At 46.9% G+C, this 24,072-nt stretch overlaps 1 protein-coding gene across 18 annotated transcripts in view; it reads left to right on the top strand.

Moving 5' to 3' along the window:
• The window catches only part of KIAA1217 (KIAA1217 ortholog), a 703,566-nt gene that overhangs the window by 668,322 nt on the left and 11,172 nt on the right, over nucleotides 1–24,072 (top strand). For 15 of the 18 annotated variants that reach the window (XM_045787000.2, XM_045786992.2, XM_045787053.2 and 12 more), the window contains 7 exons: nucleotides 7,196–7,371; nucleotides 12,316–12,446; nucleotides 13,004–13,151; nucleotides 14,906–15,353; nucleotides 18,222–18,405; nucleotides 21,972–22,135; nucleotides 22,843–23,007. In XM_045787000.2, coding sequence (XP_045642956.2) covers nucleotides 7,196–7,371; nucleotides 12,316–12,446; nucleotides 13,004–13,151; nucleotides 14,906–15,353; nucleotides 18,222–18,405; nucleotides 21,972–22,135; nucleotides 22,843–23,007 — 1,416 coding nt within the window. The remainder of the gene's footprint in view (nucleotides 1–7,195; nucleotides 7,372–12,315; nucleotides 12,447–13,003; nucleotides 13,152–14,905; nucleotides 15,354–18,221; nucleotides 18,406–21,971; nucleotides 22,136–22,842; nucleotides 23,008–24,072) is intronic. The other 3 variants (XM_045787038.2, XM_087857619.1, XM_045786931.2) reach the window with 1 other exon arrangement.

Raw genomic sequence — 24,072 nt, 5'->3', positions numbered from 1 at the left:
TAACAAAGCTTAAAACCAAGCCCCTAAAGACCAAAAAGCCACAAGTAACTGAACCATCTGCGAGAGCAACTCCATCTATAAAGGAAAACAAAATCCAGAACGGTCTGCCCAGCACTCAATCAAAAATTACTAGACATGTGATCCATAACCTTAAGAAAAATCGGTTGATGGAAAGCAACCACTAAATGGCAGGGAGACAAGAACAGCAGCAAGGACTTTAAAGCAGCTATAATAATTATGCTCAAGGATTTAAAGAAAAACATGAACACAATGAGACAAGAAAAGGAAAGATTTAAAAAAATCTAAGTGTAACTTTCAAGGGTTGAAAAATACAATATCTGAATGGACTTAATAGAAGATTTATTACTGTCAAAACAAAATAGTAATTTGAAAACATAGCAATAGAAACTGTTCAAACTGAAGTATAAAGAAAAAAGACTGAAAAAAATGAATCGAAACTTAGTGGTTTGTGGAACAATATTAAGTGATCCAGGGAAAAGAAAAACATTAGAAGAAATTGTGGCTGGAATTTTTCTAAATGTGATGAAAGCTATAAATCCACAGACCAAAAAAGTTGAACAAACTCCCGGGGGGTGGGGGGGAGCAGGGAATTAATAGAAAAGTCTTAAAGGCAGCTAGAGACCAGGGGTTAGGGGTGGGGGGAAGACACCTTACTTACAGGGAAATATAAATAAGAATTAACACCCACTTCTCCTGAAAGACAAAAGTTAAGTCTGGAAACAATGGAATGACACCTTTACGGTATTGAAAGGAAAAACAAACAAACAAAAAAAAACAAAACAAAAAAACTCCTTCAGGAAATAGAGGACACTTACCAACGGATTTTATGAATGCAGCATTACCCTAAGAGCAAAACCAGTCAGGTATTATAAGAAAAGAAAACATAGACCAGTATCCCTCATGAAAATATATGTAACAAATCCTTACTAAAATATTAGCAATTGAATCCAGCAATATATAAAAAGGGTAATATATTGTCCTGGTTTTATTCCAGGTATGTAAGATTGTTTTAATATGAGAAAAAAAAAAGAGTCAATGTATTTAAGCCTATAAATGGAATAAAGGGGAAAAATCTTATTTCAATAAATACAGAAAATGACAAAATTCAGTGCCGATGATAAAAACATTGAGCACTCTAGTAGAACACTTCCTTAACCTGACAAAGGATGTCTGAAAACCTGCAGAAAACATAGCTAATGGTGAGACACTACACACATTCCCCATAAAATCAGAAACAAGAGCAAGGAAGGCTGCTCTCACTTCTGTTGAATATTGTACTGAAGATCCTCGCCAGTGCAATAAGGCTTGAAAAAGAAAGAAAAGGCATACCCGTAGGGCAGTAAAATTGGCTTTACTCACAAATGACCTGATTGTGTGTGTATAGAATCAAAAAGACTACAAAAATTGCTGCCAGAAATAAGTGAATTAAAGCAAGAGCATCAGAATCAAGTCGATGTATACACACACATCAAAATGTTGGTATGTACACCATAAGTCAATGCAGCTGATCTAGCCACACAATGCAGTACTACGCTGCATTAGCGTAAAGGGACTACGAAAACACTCAACAGTACACTGGCTCTCAAAAACTAGATACTGAAGGGAAGAAGCCGCACCCAAAAGATTACGTATTGTGTCATTTCATGTATATGTCCGTGGAGAATAAGAGGAACTAATCTTTAGGGACAGAAAACAGATCGGTGGTTTGCTGGGGCCGGGGCTTGGGGAGATTCGTTGCAAAGGAGCATGAATGCGTTTTCTAGGGTGATGAAAAAAAAGTGTGGTCTGTCTTATTAGCGGCGGTTACATTGATATATACATTTGTCAAAATTCACTGACGTGCACACTTATAATGGGTATATTTTATTGTTTGTAAACTGTGATAGAGGAGTTTTTAAGTTAATTGACGTGTAGGTATGATTTCTTTTTTTTTTTTTTAAAGATTTTATTTGTTTATTCGACAGAGATAGAGACAGCCAGCAAGAGAGGGAACACAAGCAGGGGGAGTGGGAGAGGAAGAAGCAGGCTCATAGCGGAAGAGCCTGATGTGGGGCTCGATCCCATAATGCCGGGATCAGCCCTGAGCCGAAGGCAGACGCTTAACCACTGTGCCACCCAGGCGCCCTGTAGGTATCATTTCTAAACAAAAATACATGTAATGATATGAGCTGCTAATGACTAATTTATTTGAAGCATTTAGAGAGAGGTGTGGGTCTACATCTTGCCATCAGCTTGGCACTTCGCACACTGCTGGGATGAACAGGGGCATCCTGTGTCCTGGGGCCAGTGGCCGGAACACCAGGCAGGAGGGTGGGGGACTAGAGGAAAATAGGAGGAGAATCTGGGCACATGCTTATTCCTTCATGATTAACTCATCATTGCCTGGGTGCCGGCACTGTGCTATGGAAAATTCCCTCTCTATTCCCTCCAGCTGGCTCTGGTGAGCCCCTCTTTCTGGAAGGGGGATCATATAACCTGGAACTCCAGGCAAACCTCCTCTTCAAGTGAAATAATTTGAATGCAACCTGCCATGTTACCAGTTCAATAACTTGAATGTTACGTACAGTTGTGTTCTTCTGCTATGTCTGTAGGCTTCTGAGTAATGTTCAATTGAAATTCATGTATACAGCCGATATGTGTTTGGTGCCTACTGTGTGCCAGAAACTGGGCTTGTGGCTGGGAATAAAACAGACATGTCCCTACCTTGTTAGAGGAGCACTTGGGGTGCTTGAAAAATTACTGGGTTGGATTCAAAACACTCGATTTTCACCCTGATTCTGCCCTTAATTACTGAGTGACCCTGCACAAGTTACGTAACCTCTCAGGGCTTTACTTTTCCCATCTTCCAAATTTTGATTTTAAGAATCTTAAGTATTCCAGTAACAATGTCCAGCGTGATAGTTAATACCCACTGCTAATGGGACCATAACTTTTTTGGAGCTTGTCTGTGAGACTTGGCGGGAGGGTTCGGGACAGAGGGCTGTGTACAGAGCTCGTGGCATGGTGACATCATCTCTCCATTTGAGAGTCCTTTTTGTAGGCATAATGCTTAGCCTTGGTGGCATATCAGAATCATCTGAGAAGTTGAAAGAATGCCCCACGCCCAGGCTGCACAGTAGACCAGTTAAATCAGAATCTCTAGGGGGGTAGGACCCAGGTGTTCATCACTTTTCAACACACTTAATCATCTACTGATTTATCCCTTGCATATCTGTGACCCCTCATCTCCTCACCCCTTCGAAGGAAATAGCTCCGTGGGATTTGACACATGGCATTGAATTTAAGTGTGCCGTTTGGTAGCGGGCCGTGTTGCTGTGTGTCTTCAACAACCAGTACTGTCATGGGAGCTGAGCCCAAGGCATATCTGAGCCTATGGGTCAGCCCATATATCTACCACCTAGGAAGGAATATCAGATTCTCCTTTGTTCATTATTATCAACATTACTGCCTAATTCATGCATTTATCAGTATTTATCCAGTACCTGCTGTGAGTGGCCCTGTGTCCTGGAGACTCTGTGGAGAGCAAAAATTACAACATGGAAGGAATTGCAGGTGCAAAGTCCCTGTGGCAGAAAGGAGCCGACAGGTTTGTGTGGTTAGAGCAGGGATTGCCAGCTGCCTGTAGTGCGAGGAGACTGGTGATAGGGGAAAGGGCCAGACTTCCCTGTGCCTCGTGGGCAGAGCTGGAGCTGCAGAGAGCAAGGGAGGGACTCGCCACCCTCCATGCATGGTGACCTTCAGCAATATACTGGCTGTTTTTAAGACCACAATAAACCGACATTATTAGCAAAAGCAATGAGGGCATAATTATGAGTCATTCAGAGGAAGTAACCCAAGGGTGGGCACATTTTATTTGGTTCCCTCCCAGACAAAACTGCAGGCCCCACCCCCGCGGCCAGGTTTGTGCCAGACGCTGTGATAAACACTTTATTCCCCCACTCACTCTCCATTACCGGCCTATGAGATATGAACGACGATTGCCCCTTCTAATGGACAGACACAGAGAGATTGATAAGCTGCCCACAGTCACATGGCTACTAAGTGGTAAAACTAGGAACTGAACGCAGGCAATCCCTTTCTGGATGGCCGGTTGATCAGTAGAGCTGGTGCTGGGACAGGATGGGGCTCTGCTTGTTGCTCGTGTTGAAATGTCTTATCTTTATTCGGCAAAACTGGACAGCATGATGAAGTGCTGAACTGAGGGTAACATGGTCAGATGGCATTTGCGCACATAATGGACAACTGATGAAGATGTCCCTCCCAGGATGCGATATACAGTAGTTGTCCTCCAGTCCGTGAAACCAGAACACAAAAATAGACGAACCAATAGCAGCTAATGGAAATTTCAGGGAAGCTTTAGGTAGAATATAATAGGTATGACGTAACTGTGGTCTTTGAGGCTGACTGAATACATTCACTTGATGGATATGCTGTCCGAAAACTGTCCTGCCCCAGAGAAATCCTTAATACAGGACTTAGAAACAGGACTCAAGTTATGACTAAATTCTTATGAAACCAGATGCAAACCGCACATCGTATACTCTCTGGGGTAAGAAACGAGAGTGCTCTGGAAACTATATGGAAAATTCTATGGATATTGTGGTATTATGCATGCAGGCAGCCTACATAAAATCCAGGGCAAAATAGTAAATTGCCAAGAGGCTTGAGCTCATCTGGAATCACTATCAAGGCAACCATCAACATCAAGTACTATGCTTTAGTGGTCTGTGATTGCATGATGTTTGGTACGTGGACCCGTATAAACAAGAGGGACACGGATTCTCTCTTAACTGATACACTGAAATAGGCCAGAGCCAAATCTACATTTGTTGGGTACTTATTCTGTATCAAGCAGTATCTCCTTTAATCCTCAGACTAGCTCTGCTAAGGGAAGTGAGTCCTCATCCTTAAAGATAAGGAAATGGAGACCAAGTCAGTCTAAGTAACATGCCAAAGTCTCATAGTAGCCAGGATTGGGGGTTTGATCCAAGGTGGACCCACAAAAGGCCCTGAAGAGCCCAAAGCAATCTTGAGAAAGAGCAAGGCAAGAGGCATCCCACTCCCTTGATTTCAAAGTATAGTGCAAAGCTATAATAATCCACATAGTATGGTATTGGGATAAATGCAGACACACAGATCAATGGAACAGAATACAGAGCCCAGAAAAATGGTCCCACGCAAATATGGTCAATGAATTTATGATAAAGGAGCCAAGACTATACAATGAGGAAAGAACAATCTCTTTGATAAACAGTGCTGGGAAGACTGGACAGCCTCATGCAAAAGAATGACACTGGGCCACCGTCTTACACCAAACACAAAAATTAACTCTAAAATGGATTTAAGACTGGAACGTAAGACCTGAAACTATGAAATTCCTAGAAAAAAAAAAACATAGGTGGTAAGTTCCTTGACATAGGTCTTGGCAATGAATTTTTGAAACACACCAAAGGTAAAAGCAACAAAAGAAAAAACAAATGGGACTACATCAAAGTAAACAGCTTCTGCACAGCAAAGGAGTCCATCAATAAGATGAAAAGGCAGCCTACTGAATGGGATGAAATATTTGCAAATCATGTATTTGATAAGAGGTTAGTATCCAGAGTATGTAGAACTCAATACCAAAAGACCCATACAATCCGATTTTTAAAAATGGGCAGATCTGAATAGATATTTTCCCAAAGAAGACACATGACCAACAGGTACATGATAAGATACTCAACTCTATTAATCATCTGGGAAATGCAAATGAAAACAACAATGAGATATCACCGCACACCTGTCAGAATGGCTCGTATCAAAAAGACAAGAAATAAAAAATGTTGGTGAGGATGTGGAGAAAAGGGAACCCTCATACATTGTTGGTGGGGAAGTAAATTGGTTAGCCACTGTGGAAAACAATATGGAGGTTTCTCAAAATAAAAAGGGAATTCCATATAGCCCAGCAATTCCACTTTTGGGTGCTTATTTAAAGAAAGCAAAGACAGTAACTCAAAAAGATATATGCACTCCAGTGTTCATTGCTTCACTATTTACAATAGCCAAAATATGGAAACAAAAGTGTCCATCAGTGGGTGAATGGTCAATAATATTGTCATAATAGTGTACGGTGACTACACTTACTTCATTGAGCATTGAGTGTATAGAATTGTTGAATCACTGCGTTGCACGCCTGAAACTAATATAACATTGTCTATCAACTTTACTTCAATAATAAAAATTAAAAAATAAAAATAGGAGGTGTATATATACCGTGGACTATTATTCAGCCATAAAAAAGAGTGAAATCTTACCATTTGTGACAATATGGATGGGCCTTGAGGACATAATGCTAAGTGAAATGAGTCAGAGAAAGACAAATACCGTGCAACTTTCTCTTATGGGTGGGAAGAAAAAAAAACCCAAAAAACTCATACATACAGAGAACCGATTGGTGGTTGCCAGAGGAAGAGGTGTGAGAAATGGGTGAAGGGGGTCAAAGGTTAAAAAAAAAAAAAAGCCTTTGAGATCTAAAAGACCAAGTAATAAGGGTATTTCGGGCACTATGATGGAAGGAGGTGTAGAGTAGGCGGGAAGAAATATTTTGGTGCAGGGAGTATCTCTCCCAACGTTATAGATGGTCTTCTCCTAACACCGTAAGCCGTATTCCTAAAGGTTCCACTCTTGCGGCTGAAGTCTTGCGCAAAGAAAGAGAAAGTGATGTTCCCAAGGTCACGTGGCTTCAAGGAGGGAGGGCAGGGGAGGGGGGCGACCGGGTTCTGCATTATCACCCGCTCGGTTCTGTTTCAATTTGGGGCTTGCAAATGATTCCCAGGCGCTTCTACAGATGTAGAAAACCATCCAAAAATGAGTGCTTGGCCCCAAAGCTGGTGTTTTCAGCTGCTCCTATAAAAACAGGTCAACGAGAGGTTATGCCTGTTGTCCAGGATGCACTGACCAGAGTCTAGAAAGCCTCCTAATTTTTTTTGCAGACACAGACACGAACGTCTGGTCGTCTGTTGGCAGCCAAACCTCGGATGGGGCTTGAAGTAGCAATATTAAACACGGTCGTCGCTTCCTTCCCTTTCTCGCTGCCGTAAGTCCTCAGCTGCCGGGCTGTTTCCCCAGACCCGCTGCCGAAGACCGTCAGGCAGTCCGTTGAGCCCCGCTGAGGCCGATTTCGTTTGTTCGACAGCTGCAGAACCAGGAGCTGCTGAGGGCGATGATGAAGAAGGCTGAGCTGGAGATCAACGGCAAAGTGATTGGAACAATGAAGAGGCTGGAGGACCCCGTGCAGCGACAGCGTGTCCTGGTGGAGCAGGAGAGACAGAAGTACCTACACGAAGAGGAGAGGATCGTCAAGAAGCTGTGGTGAGTGCCCAGCACCTGTTGCGTGTTCCTCTGTGCGAGCCGGAAAGGGCCCTGTCCTTGCCGAGCCACGAGGCCCTTCCTCGGTGCTGCTCTCTCCCGCTCTCTCTCCTGAGCCCCTACTGGGCACACGCTGGAGTTCTGCCCCTTCTGGGCATCCGCGGGCCCGTAGCGCCCCTCCATCCAGCCCCAGAAAGTTCACCTGCGCTTGTCTCTTTAAAAGCCGGGACACCACACTCCTGTGTAGGGCTCGGCGCACATCCAATTAAAGGAAGCAAACGGCAGGACCCAGTGACACACGGGAAGTCTGCCTTTAATCTCAGTAAATGAAAACTAATAGCCAAGATAACAGTGTTGAAATTATCTTCCTATTATTCGACTGTAGTTAAAAGCGCAGAAGAAGAATGTAACGTGTAGAGTATGTCTGATCCAGGAATGAAAGATACCTCCTTGGATATTATCAATCTTCTGTGAGGTTCTTACTGAAAACACCTGTCAATTCCCACTATTGAAATGAGCAGTTTTATTACTCCCCAGTCCCTAGGGCAGGCCCATCTGTTATGGTAAGATATGTTTTGTTATGCAATGAAGATTTATCATAGAATGATTTCACCTTCTAGTATCATGAATAGCCATTTTTCTGGGTTCCCCTACTGTCGCTAATTCCCTTCTTAAATCTCCCCAGTTGGGACTACAAAGAAACAACTTTCCCATTCTTCTCATGAGCAGAAGGTCCAGAAGTCTCCATGATGGAAAGTGTTACTTTCTAGCCCCTATTTGATACTTGAGCTTGTATCACTTCCCATGCCAACCCAGCGTGTCGCATTAAAAATAGAATGTCCCTCTCAGTAGCAGTCCAGAGGGGAAAAGAAAATTAGAGTTCCTACTTTCCTAAAAAATGGAATTTGACCACCGTTCACTGACCTCTCAAAATCGCTTCCAAAATTTTATGTAGTTCATGTGTGTGTAGACAGTTGATCACCCACCGTGAGGCGATAAGGCTATTGTTTGTCGGAAATGTTTTTGTGACAGCCCAGTTGTCTAAATCTAGGTGTTAAGATGCTTCTTGAAAGCTTCTTTAAAAATACATACCCTTTTAAGACTATTTCATCAATTTTCCAATTAATTTACAAAAAAGGAACTTTTCTTCTTTTCAAGCTTGTGTTTCTTGAGGAGCTGAGGTAAGTCTTGCTTCTGGCCTAGAAAAAGCATCTTTAGTCTCGATACTAGCCAGGACTAGTAGCCCCGCCCCAGAGCGAGGTAGGAAGGGGAATGGGGGACGTATGGTGCGGAGGCCACACACGGGTAAGATGTGCACAGGGCAGAGGAGGAATCCAATCTGGGGAAGCCGAACATACGAGAATGTGTACAGCACAAAGCAGGTGACTGACAGGTGACAGGTGAACCTAGACAAAGGAGAGATTCCTCTGGGCTCCAGGGATCAAGAAGACTTAACCTGAAATAAGTTATTTTTCACGTGCCCCCTTGCCCAGGGCGGTGCCATTTTTATAGTGGGGTCTCAAATGGTTGGTTAAACTGAACCAAGATGGCCTGGAGGATAGGTGGGGTTCCGTCAGTGCGGGCTGGCGGCGGTGGGGGGGCTCCCGGGCAGAGAAGCCTGTGAAGCAGCAAGTCTCAGGAGAAGGAAGGTGCAAGGTGTCCTTGGAGAATTGCGGGTCTCCCACTGTGGCGGGAGAGTGGGTGCAAGACGCAGATCATGTCTCGTATCTGGGTAACGCCATTCCCGCTTGCTTGGTGACTGCCCATATCTGAGACCACACTCAGCCTGGCATGCCTGCTTGACGTCTGTGGGGCCTGTGTTTACCGAGATTGGAAGATCACGTGACAGAAACCAGGATCCCGGGCTTTTCGTGTAAGCGCATGGGTCCAAGCCCAGATTCAGAACTTGTGTGGATGGAGCCGGAGAATGTGCACTTTACAGAGCTACAGGGGACATCCTGAAGTGTCTTCACATTTGACAGTTACTGCCGGCCTGATGCGGAGGCCACTGAAGTTTTTTGATCAAGGACGTAGTGAAGTCAGAGCTGTATTTCAGAAAGGTCCCTCTGGTGATCACGTGCGGGACTGATGGAGGGGGAAGCATCGCTGTCGGGGAAGCCATATTGGAAGCGTAGTAACAGTTCAGTCAAAAATCAGTAAGGCCTGGGGCGTCTGGGTAGCGCAGTCGTTAAGCGTCTGCCTTCGGCTCAGGGCGTGATCCCGGCATTCCGGGATCGAGCCCCACATCGGGCTCCTCCGCTGGGAGCCTGCTTCTTCCTCTCCTGCTCCCCTTGCTTGTGTTCCCTCTCTCGCTGGCTGTCTCTCTGTCACGTAAATAAATAAAATCTTAAAAAAAAAAAAAAAAAAAAAAGCTTGATTAGATTCCAAAGCTGAGGGGATTCTCCATAAATTGGCTTAACAGAACTTTTAGGAAAAAAAAAAAATCAGTAAGGCCTGAATCAAGGCGTAGAGATAGGAATGGGAAGAAAAATCAAATGCAATGGACTGATTAGAGGGATCAGAGGAGCGATGGAGAGCGGGTTACAAAAGACAGCCGGAAAGTTCAGCTCTGGAACATTAGGAAAACAATGATCTCCTCTCCCTCCCTTCTCTTCCCCTGCTCTTCTCCTTATACACACACACACACACACACACACACACACACACACACACACACACAGGAAAATAAGTTCCCTTGGGTGTCATATTAGGATAAGTTACTGTTGAGCCATTCAGATGGCAGAGAAATGAAATTTGGGTCTAGAACTGTGGAGAGAAATTGAATCAAGATCATTCCTCTTTAGTGGGTTTCCATTTGGAAATAATTGGGCTTCTAATAGATGAAATATATTCGGACAAATTGATGCTTCTTTTTAACTAAGGTGGAAGGAAAGGCAGCTTACACAAATCGAACAGATTTACATATAAACCACAGCATCTGTGCACATCTGGCACTCCTTTGAGCAGAGTTCACATCTCCAGTCATATTGATGATGTAATATTGAAAATTCGTCTTCAGCGTTCATTTTAGCTCGCTGATCTCTGTTACACTGTGAATGAACAAATTTATCCGACTGCTTTCTAAAAGATATCGTAAGCGAATGAACAGAAGTGACATTGTTGTATACAGTAATATCAGTACACTTTGATGTATGTTCCTTGATCAACAAAGGCAAAGCTGTGACATTTAAGGGTCTCCTGTGTGCAGACTTATGAAATCCAAGAGGCACACTGTGTAGGAGAGATTAAAACGGAATTTTAGGCAGGCTGACTTGGGGTCAGATGATAGCTCCCAGGAGTATTAATTGCAGCCTGGCAGGCTTGTGGGCTGTTAATGGAACCGTGATAACATTAGGGTCTTAACTCTTCCCTCAGAGCTTGGAAGGACTGGACAGTGTGTCCTGTCTGCACACTAAAATGTTTCAGTTTGGTGATGAAATGGAAAATAATTTTTCCACACATAGGTGCCGTATTTAGAGCGCTTATGAGGGACAGCACATGTTGCCTCCTCAGGGATGTGGTAGCTGTAAGAAGTTTCCCATGGGTGGGTTCACAGAACAGTGGCACCTTTCCATAGTTCACAGATGAGGACAGGGAGTGGATGAGGCTTTCCCTTTTGGGTTTGAAATTGTGTCATTTCATCTGAAGGGATCACAGGCAGATTGGGTCCATTTTCCATAACGGGATGAAGGACGTCACCAAAAACCCCATCCCGCTTCTCTACAGCGGATGAATTTGGTGCTTGCCCCATGGTCCTTGTGAAACACACCTGGCATCCTGCCTGAGTCCCTGCCACTGTGTTTGTGCCATCCGCAACTCTGTCTGTGCGCCCGCTTAGGGGGAAAGGTCTGGGAAGGCCATCTTTTTGCAGACCCCCTGTGTCCTCTCTCTCTCTTCCCCGCCTGCGCTAAGCCCTGTATGCAGGCAGGTGGAATGCTGGTCACCTGCTGCCACCTAGTGGTTCTTCCCCTCTCAACATCCTTTTCCTCCACGTTCTTTAACAGAGGTTTTCTGTTGTCAGATTTACAGGCAAATGGAAGTGATACAAACATGTGTTTAGGATGCGGTTATTAACGTGCCCGGGGGACAGGATGTTGTCGGTTTGTTTGGTTGGTTGGTTGGTTTGCATTTTGAAGCAGAAGATCTTAATTTAGTTCTGTTGGAACTCTATCCCCTAGTACCTTAGGGGATGTGTGTATATGTGTCTGTGTGCATGTGTGTGTGTGTGTGTATGTGTGTGTTTCTCTCACACCCTCTCTCTTACACACAAACACCAGAAATCAGATCTGTGATCATTTTTCCTCTGTAGCTTAGAGCGGAAAGTCAGTCCTTATTGATGAGATCGTCAGTGTAAGGTTCTCCATCAGGGGCAAGTTTGCTTCCCTCCCCTCCCCTCCTCTCCCTTCCCCCAGGGAGACAGCCTTATTTGTCACAGGCTCGGGGAGGGGGGTTGCTACTAGCATCTAGTGGGTAGAGGGCAGGGGTGCTGCTGGACACCCTACAATGTACAGGACAGGCCCCTACAAGAAAGAATTACCCAGCCCAAAATATCAAGTTCCAAGTTGAGAAGGCTGACTAAACCCATCGGGACCCCTCCTTTTGCCCCGCTATGGTGCACACACTCGATCCCCTTTGTCACATTACAGTGCACACACCCCTCCCTTAGTTGGCATCAGCATCCCCCCTGAAAATAAAGAATGGGTCCTTTGTCAGCCAGCCACCATCTTCTCTCTGGCCAACCAGGGCGTCCCCATGAACAACTTCCTTGCACCTGCCTTACACCTCAGCAGACTATTTAAGCCAAGCCACGCTACTCTTGCGAGCTGCCATCTTAGCGGAAGGCCAGGGGGGCTGGGACGAGCCCTTTGCTACTGCAGCTGTCCTTTTTGAGGACCTCGGTGTTCACCCCCATCTGCCGGTCTGCTCCTCCCCTCCCCCCCCCCACAGTGAGCTGGAAGACTTTGTTGAAGACTTGAAGAAGGACTCTACATCAGCCAGCCGAGTGGTCACTCTAAAAGACGTGGAAGACGGGGCTTTCCTCCTGCGACAAGTGGGAGAAGCTGTAGCTACCCTGAAAGGTGAGCCTCCTCCTTGAAGGGAGAAGTCCGAAGCCTGTCTCCTGGGGCGTTTAGACATCTGTCCAGGAGTGAAGGATTCGTTCATTCGTGCATGTGTGCGTGCGAGTGGTCATCAAGCACCTGCGTGTGCCAGGCGCTGTTCCAGGCACTTGGGATGCGTCACTGAACGAAATAGGCAAATACCCCTGTGTTCTTGGAGCTTCTGTTTTAGTGGGTGCAGTGGGATCTAGGACTAAGGGATTCTAGTGACCGTTTCTCTCCACTGGGCTCTTTCAGTGCTCCAGGGCACCCGTGCCAGATTCATTACAAATGACCCCAAGGGACAGTTGCCTTTATCCCGAATATACAGACAGGAAATGAGGCGCAGAGGACCTCCGCCCTTGCCCGAGGCCACCTGGAGCCCAGCTCTGTCTGACAGGCGTCTGCCTCCTGAAGATGTGTGTGGAGCATGGTGGCCGACGAACCCCACGCGTCCAGCCCTATCCAGTGCTCATGCGGGGTGGGGCTCCCTGTTCTGCTTTTTCTCCTACAACGCACCCTCTGCTCTTGGCTTGCAGGAGAATTTCCAACCCTACAAAACAAGATGCGAGCCATCCTGCGCATAGAGGTAGAGGCCGTGCGGTTTCTGAAGGAGGAGCCCCACAGGCTGGACAGTCTGCTCCAGAGGGTGCGGAGCATGACCGACACCTTGACCATGTTGCGGAGGTAACCGGGCCTCCCCGGGGGTGGGGAAACGTCCCGAGGGGAGGCAGCGACTCCTTCCCACCCCAAATGTTCTACTGCAGTATGACCGGAGGTCCCGAGTCTTCAGCTCAGACCGGCTGCGTTTGGCACAGCCTTAGTTAACATTAGTAAACCTAGTAAGACATTAAAAAAAAAAAAAAGTCATTTGAAGCTGGTTCTTTAAAGGTGAGGAATGGATCACAATATTTTACTAGCTTCCTTCCGTTCAGGAGCACAGATGCCTTCAGGTAGAAGCAGAGATACGCACCAAAGTTCAAGAGAGGGTGTTAGAGGCAAGGCGCTGCCTAACTCGAGGCAGGGGTGGGCAGGTGGGAGGAGAGGTTCAGAACTGGAAGTCGCTTTCATGAAGATGACTAGTGGCCGTGGAAGAAAGGGCACAGTAGCATGAGACAGAAAAGGGGGAACAGATCCTTGGGGACCCTCGGGGATCGAAGGAACAGGGTTGGTAAAAGAAACAGAAGGGAGTAGCAGAGCAGAGTCACCAAAGGCAATTGTCTTTTTTCAAATCAAAGAAGAAAGAACGTAAGAACACGAGGCACCGATTAAAGATTATCGGTCAAGTTTGACATCGTCTGCCATATAACTACATTGATCCTAACAGTAACCCCGAGGAAGGCATTAGAAGGCGTTCTCATCCTCCCGTCCTCGTCCTCATCGTTATTATATTCTATAGAAAACTGTCTGAGGCTCAGAAAGGTAAGGTTCCCCACGTCGTAGCTAGAACATGGCTGGACTGATGACATTCAGGCACAGGTCTGTCTGACCCCAAAACCACGTCCTTTCCACTGCACCATGGGTGGAAATTGACGGATAGCTTCAAATGACCCCAAAAAGCAGAGGAGGATGAGGACCAGCCCAGCTGCTAGATTTGAAGTCACTGTTGACCTTGCAGAAAGGCTTGGTCGAGTCCAGGTCGGGAGGCTGAGTGGCATGAAGAGCACGGGCGAGGAAATAGAATACACTTGACCCTTGAACAACTCAGGTTTGAACTGCACAGGTCCGCTTGTGTAAGAATTTTTTTCGATGAATACAGGGCAGTACAGTAAATGTGTTTTCTTTTCCTTGTGATTTTCTCAGTATTTTTTCTCTCTTTGTTGTAAGAATACAGTGATAACATACAATATATGTGTAAATCAACTGTTTATGATATAGGTAAGGCTTCTGGTCAACAGTAGGCTATTAGTTAAGTTTTTTTGAGGGGGCACTGTGCCGGGGGTCCGGACCCCTAACTCCCATGCTGTTCAGAGGTCAGCTGTATGAGCTGCCCTCCCCAGGGCTTCGGCAGTGAACGGAGGAGAGCGTGGAGGGCTCGGGAAGCTTTGGGTGTTGGAACTGAGTATCTCTGAGGGCTGTCCAGCCAGGACTGGGTACAGGAGTTATTGTTAGCATCATATGTGCCACCGTCACGCAGAAAGTGATGGAACGGCATCTGGCTGGGCATGGCGGTGCTAGTGGAAAGGGAGAGACAGCCCATCTCTTGAGGAAGGACTGAGAAAGCAGCTACTAGAGACAGCCAGGAGGCAATCGGAGGGCATTAGGAAGTTGCTATGGAAACCCTCAACCCTGAGCTGCTACTCTGGGTTTTCGAATGTCTTAATTTTGCAACCGCAGCTTGCCCGGCTTGGGGATGACACAGCGTTCAAGGCCATGCCATGAAAATAAAATACAAACTACCCATTTTAAGAGTTAATGCTGCTATGCCTGGTTTCTCCCAGACATGTCACCGACGGGCTCTTGAAGGGTGCAGATGCCGCCCAGGCCGCTCAGTATGTGGCCATGGAGAAGGCCACGGCCGCCGAAGTCCTGAAGAGCCAGGAGGAGGCACCCCACGCCTCGGGCCAGCCCCTCCACGCGGCAGGAGTCCCCAGCGACATGAAGTCGGAAGTGGTGCCCTTGACCGTTCACCATGCACAGAGCTCCCCTGTGGTCATCCAGCCCTCCCAGCTCTCCGCCGCCCTGCTGAACCCTGCCCAGCACCTGCCTGCCGGGACCGGTCCTCACCCGGCCAGCCCTCCAGCCGCCGCACAGGAGGGGACCTCCGCGCTGTCGTCCGCTCAGGCCCCTCAGTCCCCACAGACTCCCATGAACGGTTCCACCATGCAGAGTTTGTTCATCGAGGAAATCCACAGCGTGAGCGCCAAGAACAGGGCGGTGTCTATCGAGGTACGGTCCTATTTCCATTTCTCGTAGCCCCATAAGGGAATAACACGTGGTCCTTTCCTTGAGGAGTTTATCGTCTGGTTGTAAAGATAGTACATATATGTGTATGTGTATCAAAGATAGATTTTTGTCAAATATTTATGTGATTATATCAAAGATAGATTTTTTAGCCCTATAAATGGGTTTCAGTGGCCAGATTAAGAGAAAAGTCATCAGATTTCAAGAAGGGTAGGAAGTGAGGCCCTAGTGTGCTGGGAAGTGTTTAACCACGCCCTGACTTGTAGAATTTGCCCGTTTCTGTGGTGTATTTTCCCACCATCGCCAATGTCAAGTTACAGCAGGATGTCAGGGAACGTACAATTGGGGAGAACTGTGAGTCAGCTCCCCCCAGCCAGCACGTACAGGCCCCGGCTTACCACTGGTGAATGCAGGCCTGCAGAGGGTTTGCCAGTGGTCTCGAAAAATCAGTAGAGTCTGGGTGAGTGGAGCAGGGTGGTGAGGGCAGGCTGGGACGGAGGCACGCTGGAGCGAAGAGAGCCACGAGTAAACCTGTTTAATGGGAACAAGACAGAGGAGCCGAGGCTGGCAACACAGGCTGAAGCCAGATTTAGAGGAGCTTGCAAAGCATCCGAGATGTCTCAGGGTCCTGGGGTGGCCATCCAAAAAATACTGCTGCTTGGCCCGGCCATAAAAAAATAGCTTCATTGGGGCACCTGGGTGGCACAGCGGTTGGGCGTCTGCCTTCGGCTCAGGGCGTGATCCTGGCGTTATGGGATCAAGCCCCACATCAGGCTCCTCCGCTATGAGCCTGCTTCTTCCTCTCCCACTCCCCCTGCTTGTGTTCCCTCTCTCGCTGGCTGTCTCTATCCTGTCGAATAAATAATAAAATCTTAAAAAAAAAAATAGCTTCAGAAAAGCACTCTGAAACAATGTACGGAATGCATTAAGGTGTGGGTCTAGAATTAAGGGGGTGGGATGGGAAGTAATTAGCATAGTCTTGGGATAAAAGGCAGAGGCAGTCAAAAAGGAAAGAGAGGGGCGCCTGGGTGGCACAGTCGTTAAGCATCTGCCTTCGGCTCAGGGCATGATCCTAGAGTCATGGGATCGAGCACCACATCAGGCTTCTCCGGTAGGAGCCTGCTTCTTCCTCTCCCACTCCCCGTTTGTGTTCCCTCTCTCGCTGGCTGTCTCTATCTCTGTCAAATAAATAAATAAAATCTTTAAAAAAAAAAAATGGAAAGAGAAAACTAGGTCCTAACGTCACAGAACAGAAAACAGGCCATGTTTTTAAAGATTCTTTTTATCAAGAGCTGGTGTCAGTGCCTGAGTCACGATGCTTCCTCCTTCCTTTGCCCCATATGCCCTCCACTCCTTAGCCCAGACCCTGGTCCTGACCATCCTGTCTCTCTCGCACGTCCGCAGTGGGTAATTCAGGTCTCAAGAGAAAAATAACCTCTTCAAACTGCCATGGCCACGGTCATGGCAGCCGGGCCTCTGAACCCTACGTGGCTTCTCTGCCCGCCCCCAAGTCAGTGGCTCTGCCCCTGATCCAAGCCAGCCGCTCATAAAATGCATCTCACAGGAGGGGTGAAATGTGATTGCCTCATGCCCTGCGGTGCAGGGGTGCAGCCTGAAAACACGTTTCCTCCCAAGGAGGAGTGGATCTGCCCCTTCAGACATGTCTGTATGGAAATGATGTCAGTAGGAGGACTCGTTCATGTAAGAAGTATCTGTTGAGAACCCACTGAGCACAGTTACCGTTGGTATGTGTGTATTGTAAGTTTCAATTTATAAGTCATCTCTAAAAATGCCCTGATCTGCAGAAAGTCAGGCCTGGGACTTTCTGTCTAACCCGCTGCTGATGAATGAGGGGAGCTTCCTTCACACCCAATATCTGAGCCCTGCTGTGCTCCGGGTCCGTACAGGCTCCGGGGCAGGCAGTGAACCGAAGGGACAAAGTCCGTGCTTTCAAGGAATGTATGAGCTTATAGGGAGAGATGAGAACCAGTGTATGCCAGGGGATAATAAATGCTAGGAAGGACAGAGAAAGTGGAGGAGGGGTTGGTAAGGATGGTGATGGTGGAGACTCTTGTTTACATGGCGTGAGTCTTGGGCGAATCCTCATCTCCCTGGGCCCCAGCGTCTCCTGTGTAAAGTGTGCTAATAAAGCGATCTCCTCGGTCTCCTCCCCTTCTTACGTTGCGGGGTTCTAGTAATCCCAGTGCAACTTCCCCTCTGCCCATCTGGAATGATACCTGTGCCACCCCAAAATCACAGGAAAATGTTCTTTTCAAAAATGTACAGGCATTTAAAAATGCATTTCACGTATTTCCCCCTACCGTAGAACTTGATGGAGCTTAGAGGTCATCGACATAACCCCCATTTTATACATAAGAACGTTTGACCCCATATAACAATTCTTAGGCAGACGTGGAATGGAGGTCTAGGAATCTTTGTTCCCAATGAGTGTTTTGGTTTTTGTTGCTGTCCGTTTGCACATCTCCTCTGCGATGAAAACTCAGTTTCAAGAACAGAAACTTGGTTATGGGATGAGTCCTTTTGAAACCATATCCCTGTGTCCTTTTTATTACTATTGGAAAAGGTAGCATAAGTGCTCAGTAATCCGTTAACGAGTGAATTTGGGTTTCTGAGCTCACTTCTCTGTGAATGAATGTCAGTTACTTGGGCTTAAGTGGCAGAGAGCACAGAGGCAGGGTTGTCTGAGGTACAAGAATGTCCCTCAGCACGGACGCCAGAGCATTATTTTATCAACATTTTACCTGTGTCACACTTACCCCTATACCGACATGAAATCTCTAATGAGCTCTCCCTCTGGTGGCTAAACTTTCTTCACTTGTGATTTTCCTGCAGAAAGCAGAAAGGAAGTGGGAAGAGAAGAGGCAAAACCTGGACCACTATAATGGGAAAGAGTTTGAGAAGCTGCTAGAAGAAGCTCAGGCCAATATCATGAAGTCAATTCCAAACCTGGAGATGCCACCAGCCTTGGGCCCACAACCAAAGGGCGATGCCCCAGGAGACAAGCTAGAACTTTCAGGTGAGGTGCTCCCAGAGCTGGGCAGGCCGGCTGCTGAAGCACGTGCTGGCCAACAGACCCAATCTCTCACTTCTCGAGGATTTTATAAAATTGTGAAATTGGAAAAACAAATCCTCAGGTATCGCTAGATTCCCAGTCCCACTTTTTAACCAAAACCATGGCAGGGAAACTGTGTTCTGCATGAGGGTACTAGAATTGTGCCCAGTAAGGTAAAATTTAGATTCCTAGCTTCTACATTTCCTATGAATTTATGACACTTCACAGCACCAGCTGGGAGAATAAGAGGGCCCCATTTAAAGTGAGAGCTTTTCATATGCTGCAGGAGGAAAATGCCAGCCTTTATGAGCTCCCAAGGGGATATTAGATCATAAGGCGAAATTGCATTTTTAAAATCAAAATTATTAGGTTGTATATTGAACCAACTAAACTATGGAAGTTAAGCATCAATGTGTCACTAACAACATAAAGTAACTGTTAGAAAACCCAGCCTACTAAATCTGCAACCAACAAGCCCCACGCCTTACTCTGATTTCAGAGCTGTGTACAAAGACACGATTATACTTGCAGCCCAGGGTCTCAGAGCCACGTTCAATGATGCCTGGTCCAGGAACTAAAATTAATTTGCAAAGGAGTCGCCATCCTGACCCGCATGCCCAGGAACATGAAAGCAGATACAGTTTATAACCACTGACCTCCTTCCCCAGAGCTGCTCTAACATTCCACTCACAGAAACTCTCCCATCAGTCTGTGCTAAGTGTTTCACCTCCTTTCCCCACCTGCCAGCTGTGTGAGGCCTGTTGAGGGACCCCCCTGGAGGGTGAGGCAGCACGTGCCCGGGAACGAAGGGGCCCCGGAGGGGCGGCTCTGCTCTTCCCAAGATGGCTTTTCTCCCAGAGTTCCCATGACGAATTTCTCATATCCTAGGATCGACCCCCTTCTATTTCTCTCTGGCCTCATTTGGCTCCTTCCATGATTAATTTTGTCAGAGAGTCCCTGGGTGTTTTAGACTCACAAGTAAATTATAAAAAACAGTTATACGTTAGAACTGTTCCTTCTCCATGATTATACAGCAAAAATTATAAGACGACATTTTGTTAACTTATCACATTTGGGCTTTTTATGCCTTCAGATTAAAAAAAAATTGCATGAAGTAGTTTTAAAAAATTAGTCCCCGAAGTATTTTTCACTCAGTTAAAATGTTCTTGTTGTTCTCTTTATTTTTATTTTATTTTATTTTTGAAGATTTTATTTATTTATTTGACAGAGATAGAGACAGCCAGCGAGAGAGGGAACACAAGCAGGGGGAGTGGGAGAGGAAGAAGCAGGCTCCCAGCAGAGGAGCCTGATGTGGGGCTCGATCCCATAACGCCGGGATCACGCCCTGAGCCGAAGGCAGACGCTTAACCGCTGTGCCACCCAGGCGCCCCTATTTTTATTTTATTTTCAAGTAAACTCTACACCCAGCATGGGGCTTGAACTCACGACCCTGAGATCACAAGTCACACGCTCCGTTGATGGAGCCAGCCAGCCAGATGCCCTTGGTTTTTATTTTTTTAACACACGGCCTCGTTTCTTGTCAGAAAGAGTCCACTAATGTGCAAACTACGAGAAATGCATAAGGATACAAGCCGTTACCTGCAAACGTTGGTTTCTATCACTTTTACTTACTTGGCATGGATTTTTTTATTTATTTGTGTTTACTAATGAGGTAAAATTCTATGCTGAGGGTTTAAAAGAAAAAACTTTTTGTATTTCCTCTTGTGCACACTGACTGCTTCGATAATGGGAATGAACCACTAACTAGCGCCTGCACAGCAATGGAAAGTTTTAGGGACTGTAGCCTCATTCCGTGTCAAGGAAAAATTACTCGCAGAGCTGTGTGTTAAAAAGACCAAGGAAGACTTGAGTCAAGGCCACCGCAGCAGGGGGAGAGAAATTGAACTCAACTCTGAAGGCAGCATAGCAAGGCTAGGGAGATTCTTGCTGAAAGCAGGCCAAGGGCTTGGATGTCCAGGGCGGGGAATGCGGAACCAGATCAGATGTCAAGAACAGGGGGTTCTTGCTAAATTGACTTAGTAGAATTCTTTGCTAAAACTGGGCTGAGCCGACCAAGGACAAAGCCTAGCAGAGAAGAGGGCTCGGAGGAGCCTCACCAAAGCTGGTCAAAGAGGCAGTCTTTGTCATTACACAGGAGAGGAGACCTGGGCCCACCCCCAGGGCCCATCAGCCTGTGCCAGTCCCTGGAGGGGCCCACAAAGCTGCTGAGGCCATCCCCAGGCTGGGCTGCTGGCTTAGGAACCAGCCAGGTGGCCCAGGGCTGCTTGGGCCTTGCCACCTTGCACCCTTATGCATGAGGCTAGAACCATCCATGACACGTAATCGTGGGCATTTCACCCCGATGATTTACCCACCTCCTTATTACAATCTTAAGTAGAAACTCCTCAAACAGCTCTGACTAGGTTGCTCAGAAGAGAGAAACACATTCCAGGGAGGGCACCGTGTTTCTAGAGAGAGCTGGGGCAAAGCCCGCTTGCAAGGGCTGACCGCGCAGTGCCGGTTCCCCCGCTTTAGTGAGCTCTCAGGTTGAGTGCTGGTGAAGGGCAGAGGGGAGGAATATTGACTGAGAAAGGCAGGAATGGGGCCGACTGTTTAAGTTTTATTAAGTGCCTTTTGGGGCAGTTTTCTGGAGAACGCTAAGCAGATATCTGCATTTTCTGACCTTTGGCGCCCATCCTTATACCTCTGTAGTTCTGTTTACGGCCTCCTGTCGTTAGCAGAGAACACTGTCCAACCACACAACCATGACCAAAAATCCACTTTCTCGCTGACTTTGTTTCCTGTTCCATCTGCCTCCCGCTTGCCTTTTGGCCCTTCAGTGGCCAGATTCTCGTAGCATCCGCTGGTCCGGCCCCTCCTGCTTACACTGTCTTTCAGACTTGAGGGACGGAGGCTTTAGAGGCTGTGCACGGGGCTCTAGATTGTTTTTTTTTTTTTTAAGATTTTATTTATTTTGAGATGGGGGGGTAGGGAGAGCAGAGGAAAAGGGACAAATAGACTCCACACTGAGTGCAGAGCCCGCCATGCAGCTCGATCCCACGACCCTGAGATCATGACCTGAGCCGAAACCAAGAGTCAGCCACTGAACCAGCTGAGCCACCCAGGTGCCCCTGGACTTGTCTTTAGGCTCCAATATTTCATCTCTCCAAGTAATACCCAGATTTTTTGTTGACTAAGGGTAGCTCATACTTGCATTTACAATAAGCCAGTATGTACTACTCCAGATGCTTCCCGTATGTTATTTCATCCTCACAGCACCCCAGTGGAGAAGATTATAATAATACCCATTGAACAGATGAGAAAACTGAGGCAGAGAGAAGTTAGTTACCTTGTGCAGGATCTTTCTGAGATTTCACGTCAGTCAGGCTTTAGGGTCTACACCTTTAATCATCACCATAGGGAGAGACTAGACAAATGTTTAAGTCAGAGTGCATCGAGTTTCTAGAAATACACTGTACTGGACATTATCTTGCAAAGACATTACTTTCCAATGACACACTGTTTTCCAGAAGACTCTCCAAATTCAGAACAAGACTTGGACAAGCTGGGGGGTAAGTCCCCACCTCCTCCTCCCCCGCCCCCTCGGCGGAGCTACCTGCCAGGATCAGGGCTCACCACCACGAGGTCCGGAGATGTGGTCTACACCAGCAGGAAGGAGAACACCACCGCTAAGGTCTGACGGGTTAAGCGCCGGTAAACTGGTCTCTGGGTTCAAATGATACCCTTAGACGGGGTTCTCTCTCTCTTCTCCTTTAGAGGTAGTAAGGCAGAGTAGGAGAGACTTGACTAAGCTAAATCACAGGAAGGCCCCACAGATGGGAAAATGGCAGCCGGTGTTATTGGACTTGACTCGGCAGCCCGAGCTTTATCCTTTCTTGACTTTGAGCTGCAACAACGTAAAATGCAAATCACAAGCTACTTCCGCAGCAAGACGGCACAAGATTGAAAATGGCGGGGGGGAGGGGCCAGAGAAAGACCATCTCAACAAAGTTAGATGAGCTAACACAGTTGTGACAGGCTGTCCAGAAAGATGGTCAGTGGGTTTTAGTTTCCACTTCACTTGGCAAGTTTTGTCTTCTGTGTTTGTGAAATACGATTTCCCAGGAGACGTAGTACGGGCGGGCCTTCCTTAAAGGCACTGAATGTTGAGTAGTTACAATTTTGTGAAAAATCTTCAATCCCTTCACCAGAATGACAGCTTGTACCAACAAAAACCCCAAACTAAACGCAAGGGGCTGTGACAGTCTCTGAACTCGAGTTGAAGAGGTAGGTGGCCAGCACGCCAGACAGTAAGGGATCGTGTGTTCTCGTGGTCTGGCCCTCTTTTTGGCCAGCACCCGCAGGGGTTAAGCCACCATCTGTGATCTGAATCTTCCACAGGCAAGCAGTGAAGATGCTGGACCAAGCCCCCAGGCTAGAGCCACAAAATGTCCAACAGAGGAGCCTGCCGCTGCCTGGACCCCACCCCCACCACCAGTCACTACCTCCTCCTCGAAGGATGAGGAGGAAGAAGAGGAAGGAGACAAAATAATGGCAGAACTCCAGGTACGTGGCTGGGGTGACGGACTGTGGCTCCTTGCCTCCCTCTCTAGGGCTTTCTGGCCGTGTCTCTCACAGAGTCATTAGCTAAAGAGAGCTGGCAAGGAGTCTTTGGACTTAGGCCCTGAAAGCTGTGTCTTCTGGCCTTGGCTTCCACTTTTCCAAGATGGTGCTGAGCGAGGCTCTCAGGGTACCTCACAACGTGTGTAAGGAATGATCATTTCACAGAACAGCTCGGGAAGTTCATACAGAAAATCAGTTGCAAGTTTTCCTAGCTCTGGCTGACAGGATTTACTTTCCTGCTTTCATTCTTCATAGTCGGCTTCATTTCAAAAGCAATTAAGACAGGGGTCAGAAATACCGGGCATTGGCTTGTCTTCATGGGGACTGACGAAGGCCCGCTTCAGATGCCGTCCCATCCTTTGGTTGGGATACTTAGAATGGCTGCCCTTAGGCCTCTGCCCTGCATACCCGGCTCCCATTCCGTGTCAGCGTCATCTTTTCAAATAGTCTGACGAGCTGAATGATTCCACTTCCCATTTTCTGTGGCCTGTTTGAGAAACGATAGTTTATTTATTGGCTTTGGATTTTTATTTTTTAACTAATTGACACAGTCCATTCATAGGATTAAGGATGGGGTAAAGAAACTGTACTCAAAGCTTATCCCACATTCAAATCATCGCTGTGAATCTACCATTGGGTGTACGTTCTAAGAATTTCTCTAACCAGAGACATACGCATAATTCCCAGACCATAGTCTGTTCGTAGACTATTTTATTTTGACGCATATTATTGTAGGGATTTTTTTTTTTTCCCTTTGAATGGTCAGATGGTCAGACCACAACCACACAGGACTCCAAACCATGCTGCCCGTCCACCAGTATACTCGTCATTCTGTGCAGCCCCACGGATCCGCTCTGTTCACATGGAGTCGAGAGAACTTGCAAACTATCATTTCTACCACGGCCGTTCTGTTTTGCCTTCCTTGGTGATAACTGCCAAAACTGGGCTGTTTGGATTTACAGGGCTGCTGGTTTGATTTGTCACTGTGTGTGAGCCCTTCCGAGCCTC

The sequence above is a fragment of the Ursus americanus genome, chromosome 31, assembly GCF_024610735.1.
Source record: "Ursus americanus isolate L20-20 chromosome 31, mUrsAme1.1.p, whole genome shotgun sequence".
Classification (NCBI taxonomy): Eukaryota; Metazoa; Chordata; class Mammalia; order Carnivora; family Ursidae; genus Ursus; species Ursus americanus.
Note: the sequence above shows the minus strand (reverse complement) of the source record. Positions and strands in the feature narration are given on the sequence as shown.